At 43.3% G+C, this 9,654-nt stretch overlaps 1 protein-coding gene across 3 annotated transcripts in view; it reads right to left on the bottom strand.

Moving 5' to 3' along the window:
- The window catches only part of Ccnt1 (cyclin T1), a 30,813-nt gene extending 22,690 nt beyond the window's left edge, over nt 1-8,123 (bottom strand). Inside the window, exons 1-3 of one of the 3 annotated variants that reach the window (XM_063263670.1) lie at nt 7,823-7,852; nt 5,238-5,319; nt 4,877-4,968 (exon numbers count right to left, since the gene is read on the bottom strand). Coding sequence is in view for 1 of the 3 variants with exons in the window: in NM_001412623.1 (NP_001399552.1) it covers nt 5,238-5,319; nt 7,823-7,983 (243 nt within the window). In the remaining 2 variants the exon portion in view is untranslated. Of the gene's footprint in view, nt 1-4,876; nt 4,969-5,237; nt 5,320-7,822 lie in introns of all 3 variants that reach the window. The other 2 variants (XR_593621.4, NM_001412623.1) reach the window with 2 other exon arrangements.
- Between the last annotated feature and the right edge of the window lie 1,531 nt (nt 8,124-9,654).

Consider the following 9,654-nt stretch of genomic DNA (forward strand, 5'->3'; position numbering starts at 1 on the left):
AAGAAAAAAAATTTACAGGTACTAGGACTGTGGCTCATTGGTACAGTACTTACCTTCCATTCACAATACCACAGAAGAAAAGTATGGGGAAAACAAAGAAAAGTGTGGGGGGCAGGGCAGACATAGCAGCACACCCTATAGCCCCAGCACTGGGATCTGTAAATTTGGTCATCTCATTTACATAGAGAATTCAAAGTCAGCCTGGGCCACACAGACTGTCTAAAAAAACAAAAATAAGCTGCTGGTGGTGTCACACGCCGCTAACCCCAGTCTGGGGAGCTGGGGAGGCATAGGCAGGCTCTAAGTTCAAGCCAGCTTAGTCGCCAGTGAGTTCCAGGACAGCTAAGGCTACACAAAGAAACCCTGGAGTGGGAGTGAGGGGGTGAGGATATACATATCACACAACAAAAAATTACAAATAGTCACAAGAGAGAAAACAATTCAGCCAATATACAAGTAAAGACCTCGAAAACGAACCATCACAATCCCTATTTGCAACACTACTACTCCCTAAATTGTAATTTTCTAGATTAAAGTCTGGCATGCTGTACAGATATTTGCACAACCTTCCCTATTCATCCACTATTCTTTTTTTTTTTTTTTTTTTTGGTTCTTTTTTTCGGAGCTGGGGACCGAACCCAGGGCCTTGCGCTTCCTAGGTAAGCGCTCTAACCGCTGAGCTAAATCCCCAGCCCCTCATCCACTATTCTTAAAAGCTAAATTGGAACCAGTCTAGATGTCCAATCTGTCCTAAATGAATAGAGTAAGAAAAGAAGGCATTGGGAGCGTGTCAATTGGCAGAATGCTTGCCCTAGGTTGACCCAGTCAGTCGGCCCCTCCCTCTCTCTCTCTCTCTAGGGATTGAATTCAGGTTGATCGGCTTGACAGCAAGCACCCTTCCCACTGTAAGGCAATTTACTAGACCGGAATCTTTTTATTTAAAAGGCAAGGTCTCCCTATGTTGTGCACTGTTATCCCCAAACTGACAACCCTCTGCCTCAGCCTCCCTAAAACAAGAGTACAGGCACTTGCATCTACTAACTCTAAGGCATTTTTATACAGTTTAGAACTACATTTTCTTCATTAAAAAACAAAAACAAAGCAAGCAAACACCACAGCTAATATTTACCAACTGCTTATTTTGGACAGGAAATCTGAAAATTTAAATATCATAAACTCCTTTGGAAACAGGCACTATTATTACTGAACACGAAGATCAGAAATCTGAGGCATACGATCACTTGCACAAGCCACACAGCTAATAAGCAAATTCCAACTCTAGACACATCTAACCCCAGCGTTCATACTTTTAATAACTAAACTCCACTTTTGTTTTTTTGTTTTCTTTTGTTTTTTGGGGTTTTTGTTTGTTTGTTTGTTTTTGTTTTTTGTAACAGAGCCCAGCTGTCCTGGAACTCACTTTGTAGACCAGGCTGGCCTGGAACTCAGAAATCCACCTGCCTCTGCCTCCTGGGTGCTGGAATTAAAGCCATGCACCACCACACCTGGCCTAAACTTCACTTCTCATAAATCATCAAATAATGAGAGTAAAATATATCCAAATCTGTTGCCTAAACTTCACTTCTCATAAATCATCAAATAATGAGAGTAAAATATATCCAAATCTGTTGCCTAAACTTCACTTCTCATAAATCATCAAATAATGAGAGTAAAATATATCCAAATCTGTTGCCTAAACTTCACTTCTCATAAATCATCAAATAATGAGAGTAAAATATATCCAAATCTGTTGCTATTAAAAAATGGGTCTTTTTTTTCTTTTGGTGCTATGGATTGAACCTAAAACCTCTAGCATGGTAAATACATACCGTATATCATATACATAGCCACGAGGATTTTAAATGTATAAAATACAACATAAACACAAAAACATCAGAAATAATTTACTGAAACTTATATTCCTCTCTTGAAAAGATTCGAGACAGTACTTCTGGAAATTCAGTTGGTGAGGTCCTTAAGTCAAGTGCACAGAAACAGTGGAGGAACGGGAACCAAATATTAATAAATGCTTTCAGGAGCAAAAACTGACAACAAAAGCTTAACTCTGCATACCCTTGGCACTTATACGAAAATGTTTATAAGTGATCTATGTAATATATAGATATAACACCCCCCCCCAGGGCTTCCCCCCTGTGTAGCCCTGGCTGTCATGGAACTCAAGAGATTTTTTTTCCAAGGACTGGGATGAAAGGCCTGCACCACCACCACAAGGGCCCGAGAAATGCTTTCACAACAAATCAGATATCAACCAGAACATTCACCAACAGAGAACTAGTTAAACTGTTATAATGATGTAATACTACACAGCCACTTCCTTTTTTCCTTTCTCCAGCCTAGAGAATCCAGCCTAGAGCTTCACATATACAAGCATGCAAACAGAACCACACCCCAAGTCCTTGTGACTCCCCTTGAAATTGTTTGGGAGAGAGAGGATTCAGAGTTCGGAGCACTAGCTCGCTCATCTCCCAGAAGATACTGGTCTGATTCCTAGCAATGACAGCTCACAACCACGTGTAACTCCAGTCCTCAGGTATCTGATGCCCATTTCCCATCTCCTCAAGCACCAAGCGAGCATGTAGTGTGCAAACGACATATTCAGGGAACATACCCAGAGAAAACAGTTTAAAATTATTTTCAGGGTGTCTGTGTAAGGACAGGAATGTGTCCCAATCTCACTCCATCATTTTTAAACAGGGTCTCCCGCTGAACCTGGAGTTCAAGGGCTTCCCTACGTGCTGGCTAGCAAGCCCTTAAGAGTCCTATCTCCACCTCACCAATTACACCCATGTGCCACTATGTCAAGATTTTTCAAAAACTTCTTTTTCCAGGATGGTCAAATGGCTCAGCGGTTAAGAGCACTGACTGCTCTTCCACAGGTCTTGAGTTCAATTCCCAGCAACCACATGGTGGCTCAAGACCATATAAAGGGATCTGATCCCCTCTTCTTGCAAGCAGGTATACAAGCAGACAGAACACCCCTACATTTAAAAAAATACATAAATAATTTTTAATTATTAAAAAGTTAAGTTCCTGGGGCTGGGGATTTAGCTCAGTGGTAGAGCGCTTACCTAGGAAGCGCAAGGCCCTGGGTTCGGTCCCCAGCTCCAAAAAAAAGAACCAAAAAAAAAAAGTTAAGTTCCTTTTCTACTTGTTTTTACCTATGAGCAGGTACACCTGCATCTGAGGCAGCATTTCTCCAGCCCCACCCCACCACAACCAGGCTGCTTTTACAGAATCTGACAAGACCAAACTCAGGCCATTATGCTTGAATGACAAGCCCTTGACCAAATGATACATCTCCCAGCCCTGAACATCACTCTGCTTGTCCACTGTCGAGGTCTGCTAGCCTCAAACTCTTTGGATCCTCCTGCCTTGGCCCTCAAGATTTGAAATGACAAGTGTGTACTACCATGCCATGTCTTTGTAACCACCTAAATTATGAGAAACAGCATAAAGAGAACGAATGGTCCAGAAAGCTGTACAATAGGGACATGGTGAGGCTCATATACAGAAGTAGGCCTGGAAAGCTGGGCGTCAAATACTGATCAGTGATCACCTCTACAGGCACAGGGGAGCTTTCAAGGCATATATCTCCCTATCATTAATTTTTACTATGCAAATTCATTATATTTGTCAAAAATAAATCAAAATTCATAAGGTGGCTAGCAAGATGGCTTAGCAGGTAAAAGCCTGATGTGCAACTGCCCAAATTTCACAACCTGACTCCATGAAGAAGAGAACCAAAACGTGTCCTCTAACTTACATACGTGCACCACAGCAAGTGTGAGCTGCACTCACTCACACATCATGTACACACACACAAATTCACAAGAACAGGCTTGACAACTTAACATCAATGCCATGTCTTAAGCCCTCTTAAATATAGTTTTAATTAATCACAGCGAAATTCAACTTATAAAATTGTTATATAAAGAGGGTGTGCCGATATACCAGAATATACCAAAGAAACCAATACTCTAAAGAAGATCAACTGCTTGGTTAGAAGGCCAGTTATGGCCGTGTTTGCCTTTAATCCCAATACTCAGAAGACAAAGGCAGGTGAGTCCTATAAACTCCAGGCCAGGCAAGGATGCATAGTAAGGCCATCTCAGAACAAGAGACAGATAAAAACAAATAAAATATGATATCCAAAAGAATGTCTTTGTAATGAAATAATTATCAGGTTATTAATTCAACCAGCTCACTCAATGCAGGTACGCTAGAAATGAACAGAAGTCTGTCTTAACCAAGATCATCACCAGGCGTTACGAAAGCTTGCCATTAAATACGGCAATAGATGCCAACACTGAAACGCAGACTGAACCACCTGATTCAAGACTTCAACTCTTTATTTCAATAAAAGAGAATACTTGTCAGACATGGGTCTCCTGCACATAAGCTAGTGCTTGGAAATTCAAGTCAGCCAGAACTACAGAGTTCAAGTCTAGCCATTACTATATAGTTAAGAAAAGGAGGAGAAAAAGGAAAATGATAAAAAGAAAAGGCAAAAGTTGAATGTAAAAAACCCTCAAAATTACTAATACAACTAGGGAATTCCTCTTTAATTTCATTTATTACTTCTGTTTCATGCTATCAAATAGCACTCAATAAAGGCTAATTGGAACTATAGGCACTAAGGGCAAAAAAAGTCAAAATGACAAATCACCTAAAATTAGCAATACTTTACTATAGATCAAGAGTTTCCTGTTACTCCTAAGTCTAACTCTAATGTAATTTCTTACATTACAGGAATTATATTTAGCTTCAAAGTTTCTCCTTATGACATCAAAACAAGGTAACTCAAGTGTATCATCTAGGCTGGAGAGGGCTCAGTAGTTTGGTTCCCAGTACCCACCTTGGTCGCTCACAGCAGCCTGTTACTCCAGCTCCAGGGAATTCAGTGTCCTCATCTAGCCTCTGTGGATACTCACACACTCCTACCATTCACTAACCCAAACACACACAAAAATAAAACAAAATATTTTTATCCTAAATTTGAAACATGTTTTCTGAAAATTTTTAAAATGTTGCAAAATCTAACTTAAAGCTATACATGACCACTCTGAAAGCTATATTTAAATCATTTTTTTCCCTAACCTTAAAATGGCTAGCCCAAAATTCTAAAATTAAAATCATGGTTCAATAACACCAACCAACCATAAAATAAGCAGCCAGACTCAAACCCAAAGGGCTTCACCACGGGAAATTATACTTACGTATCGATGGAACTGTGTAAAAGACTGGATCATGTAGAACCGGTGCATGTATACTATGGCAGTATTGATCGTCAGTTGTGAGCTGAAAGTGCTTGAGTTAAGGTTCAAAAACAGACAATATAATCTCCTTCCCAAAGGAACAAATGGCCAAGCACAATAGAAGATCCCACAGGAGAGTGAACTTAACTCTTCCACCCAAGGCAGATCAGTTTGCCTTCACTAACTTAGAGGGACAGCATGTGCTCTGCCTTACAGGTGCTTACTATGGACCTAACAAAATAAACAAAACAAGCAGCAAGACGTAAATCAACATACAATGCAGCGCTACATTGGATCTCAGACTTCCTGTCCTGTCACTTGCCTTCTGCAGAGATGATCCTTTAGCTCAGGATAACTTTCTTTACTACATTCACTCTGGGCGGGAGGTGCAGGCCACAGCATGAGTGTGGTGGTCAGAGGGCAACTTGCAGGAGCCGGTTACCTTTCCACCCTGAGTCCCAGGCATAGAATTCAGGTTGTCAGGCTTGTGGATAAGTGCCTTTACCTGCTGGGTCATCTTGCCTGCCCAAGAATAACTTTAAAACGGTTTCTTTTAAAGTGTATCAGCATTTGCCTGATGCACCATGGGCATGTCTGGTGCTCCAGAGGTCAGAAGAGGGCATGAGATTACCCTCAAACTGCAGTTATAGACAACTGTGGCCTGCCATTTGGGCACTGCCTCAACAGTGAGTGCTCTTAACTGCTGAGCCATCTCTCTAGCCCCACCAGCGTAACTTTTTAAGGATATTTACCAGGCCCTCCCTTACTAGGCTCTTGGAACTTTTCTCTCTCCTCTTCAGAACTTCAGTAATTAAGTTTACCAGTTCTACTTTCTTTTCTTTGTGGGGGGTGGGGTGGAGGCAGTGTTCAAGGCAGGATTTTTCTATGAATCCCTGTCTTGAAACTTGCTCTGTAGATCAGGCTGACATCAGAATTAGAGATCTGCTCACCTCCCCATCCAGAGTACCTTTAATGGGATTAAAGGTACACACCACCACACCCTGCTTAGTTCTGATACCTTCAGGAAATAAAGCATGACCTCTGAAGTATAAAACCTTTGAAATGATTTGAAAAAATGGAACTCCTGCCTTCCTCTGGTCCAGTCTTCCATTTGTATAGGCACCATTCCAACCTCCCCAAGAACTTAAGTACTTATCCCCACAGATCTCAGCAACAGTCTGCAGAGAGGTGACAATATGAGGGCAACAAGCTTTTTTTTTTTTTTTCCTTTTTTTTTTTTTCCGGAGCTGGGGACCGAACCCAGGGCCTTGCCCTTGCTAGGCAAGCGCTCTACCACTGAGCTAAATCCCCAACCCCGAGGGCGACAAGCTTAAACACACACTTAAAAGGCGCTGTAAACACACTGGGAAACTGGATTTCAATAGGAAACAATTGGCAATAGAGAAAACACCTATTTGGAACAATACACAACCTTCAGATTTAAACACCACAGACCTAAACTCTGCACCTTTTTTTTTTTTTTTTTTGATACAGGGTCTTACTACGTCCTGCCTCTACTTCCCCAAAGCTCCAATTAAAGGCACTGGACACCAAGACTAGCCCTCAGCATCACTCTTAAATAAATGCTACACAAGTGGAAACTGCAACTAAAAGGAAAAAATATATATACATACATATACATATGTATGTATATATGTATATATGTGTATGTATATATATGTATGTATGTATGTATGTATATATATGTATATATATATGGAGGGGGGCAGGCAGTGGTAAGAACTTTAAAACTACTAATTTTGCCACAAAAGACTACATTTTCATGAGGGAAAAAAACTGGGACAGGAGGGGAAAAAGAATCCACCAAACTACATTATCTCTAAATTGAAAACTGATAAATAAACTGTCACTAGTGCCCTGAAAAACAAGAACTTAATATTCTGAAAACTCTTAAAAGTCTATCAACACATATACCTCCCTACAAACCTAAGTTGACATCTTTCCTTCCTCTTAAATTCTATGAAACAGCTACTGGAACGTTTGAATATCAAGCGTTGTGGTGGACATTGGGGGGACAAAACAAACAATAATTTGACAGGTTAGCCAGCTAGGGAGAGAAATGGGCTTGGAACCAAAACTGGAACACTAATCCTAGACCACCTTCATAAGTCCTTTGAGAATTCCCAGAAACCCTTTTTATACACTTCGGGAGGCAGAGTCGATGGTGAAATGTCTTACATGGAGCCTTAGCTCACGGCAGAAAGGAGACTCTCAAAAGCCACTAAACCAGGGCAGAATTCAGAGAACAGGGGCCGAGGAGGAGTAGCGAAAACACAAAGACAGGAGAGGCACGAATTCGCAGCCCGGCCGGTGGCACCGGTGAGCGAGCGGGAAATTGACTCCGCCTCACTTCCCTCGCGCGAACAGTGGTTCGGCCAGCGCCATTGTGGGCTCTCCCCACTAGACTCCCAGCTCCTGCCACCACCACCACCTTACCCACTTCTGTACCCGCCAGCGTCGCCGGCCCGGACGCCGAAGCATGGCCGGACGCGCTCCGAGGCAGATGGCCTAGGCCGCAAGGATACACGTTAAGACGTTGTCCCATGTCCTGGAGTAGATTGGCCGCCTGCTGGCGATAAGATAGTTCTTTATCTGAGTCCACGCCAAAACGACGCGATGGGCTGTTTTCCAGTTGTTCTCGAGTAAAATACCACCGTTTGTTGTTGTTCTTCCTCTCTCCCTCCATAGTGCTTCAACCAAGAGGCAGCGGCGGGGGCTGCAAGCACTTCCCAGCGTCACCTAAGCGGCGACACACATCCGCCGGGCCCAGACAACTGCGACGTGACGAACTTCCTCCAAGGGTCGACCACCAGGTTGTGACACACTTCCGCTCAGGAAGCCGAAGATTCAAGCGCCTACTTCCGGTATGAACCCTACGACGCCCTGTAGGCGAATCAGCAGCCAGTCCGCGGCCAGGAACGAATAGGAGGCCGGGACTCGGGCGCCGGTAATATGACCCCCCAGTGGGCGGGACTGTCGACGTTGTTCTTTAAAAGTCTCGTGCGTCCGCGCGAGAATTGGGTTAAGGTCGCCTCGCCGGCGGCCCCTGCTTGACTCTTGCTGAGCTCGGCTGGGTCTCTTCCGAGGAGGACGTTCGTGTTGAAGGCCCCTTTGTAGTACGGGGCTTACGGAGCCAGTGGCAGGGAAAATAGGCAAGACTCTCAGAGAACCGAGAAAAGACCGGACAGTGAGTGGCCCTGCCCCGTGTTGGAACGTCGAGGACCCAGCCCGCTTAAAAGCTGCTCTATTTTGTAGCCGACTTTCCTCCGTTTCACTGCAGACAATCAACTGGAAGGAATAAAATCAACGTTACTGACTTCAAGCTTCCACGCCCAAAGGACACGACATATTTTGTTTGGGTGTTGGACTTTGAAGATAAAAGGGTCTTTTTCGCTCTTCATTTTTTTTTTCTTTTTTTCGGAGCTGGGGACGGAACCCAGGGCCTTGCGCTTGCTAGGCAAGCGCTCTACCACTGAGCTAAATCCCCAACCCCGCTCTTCATTTTTTATTTATTTATTTGTCTATTTATTGCAGCCCTGGAACTCAGAAATGCGGCCGGTTTTGCCCAAGTGCTGGGATTAAAGGTGTACACCACCCCTGCCACGCTCTACACTACTCATTGTTTTTATCATTTAGGTCAGGAGGCCTTTTTCTTTTGCATTCTTCCCTCTGGTCGGCGAATGTGATAAGCTTGCCTGCGCAGATTACAATCTTCCAGTCAGGTCCCTAGGCTACGCAAGGGCCCTTGCGGGTCAGGTCAGTAGTTCGAGGAAACCCACCCCTGAGGGAAAGGTTATCAGGTGAAGGAGATCAGGAGATAATTTGTGCACAGCACTGGGAAAGATTATCAAGGGCTGTAAAAAAGCCAGCCGGGGCTGAAGTGTGCCTCAGCCTCCGGTCTACTCCAGGGTGTCTCAGTTCCCAGGCCTCTGTCGCTGAGTTGAACTTGGTACTGATGTTCACACATTCCCAAACTACAGATCCATTGTTTACCACGAGCCCCACTGCAGGATTGGCAATCGATCTTGTCTTGGACTGACTTGCACAAAGACTAAATAGTTTAGAAGTCGCAAAGTGTCCTAGGATCTGCTCATGGATGAACCAAAACTGCTTGTACCATGTGGAAAGTTCCACCAGCACCGTGTGGAAATTTTCTAAGTTCAAGGCCTTTGTTAAATCGGAGCCCAACTCCAGCTTTTCAACCTGAGCAAGCTATTTACCCGGAATACATAACAAGGGCCAGGACTACTTAGAGAGATCTGTCTTAAAAAAAAAAAAAAAAAAAAAAAAAATTCCCATTTTTTTTACTTATGTCTTGTCTCTTTTTCTTTGTTTTGTTTCTCCTCACCAAGATCCC

This window comes from Rattus norvegicus, chromosome 7 (assembly GCF_036323735.1).
Source record: "Rattus norvegicus strain BN/NHsdMcwi chromosome 7, GRCr8, whole genome shotgun sequence".
NCBI lineage: Eukaryota > Metazoa > Chordata > Mammalia > Rodentia > Muridae > Rattus > Rattus norvegicus.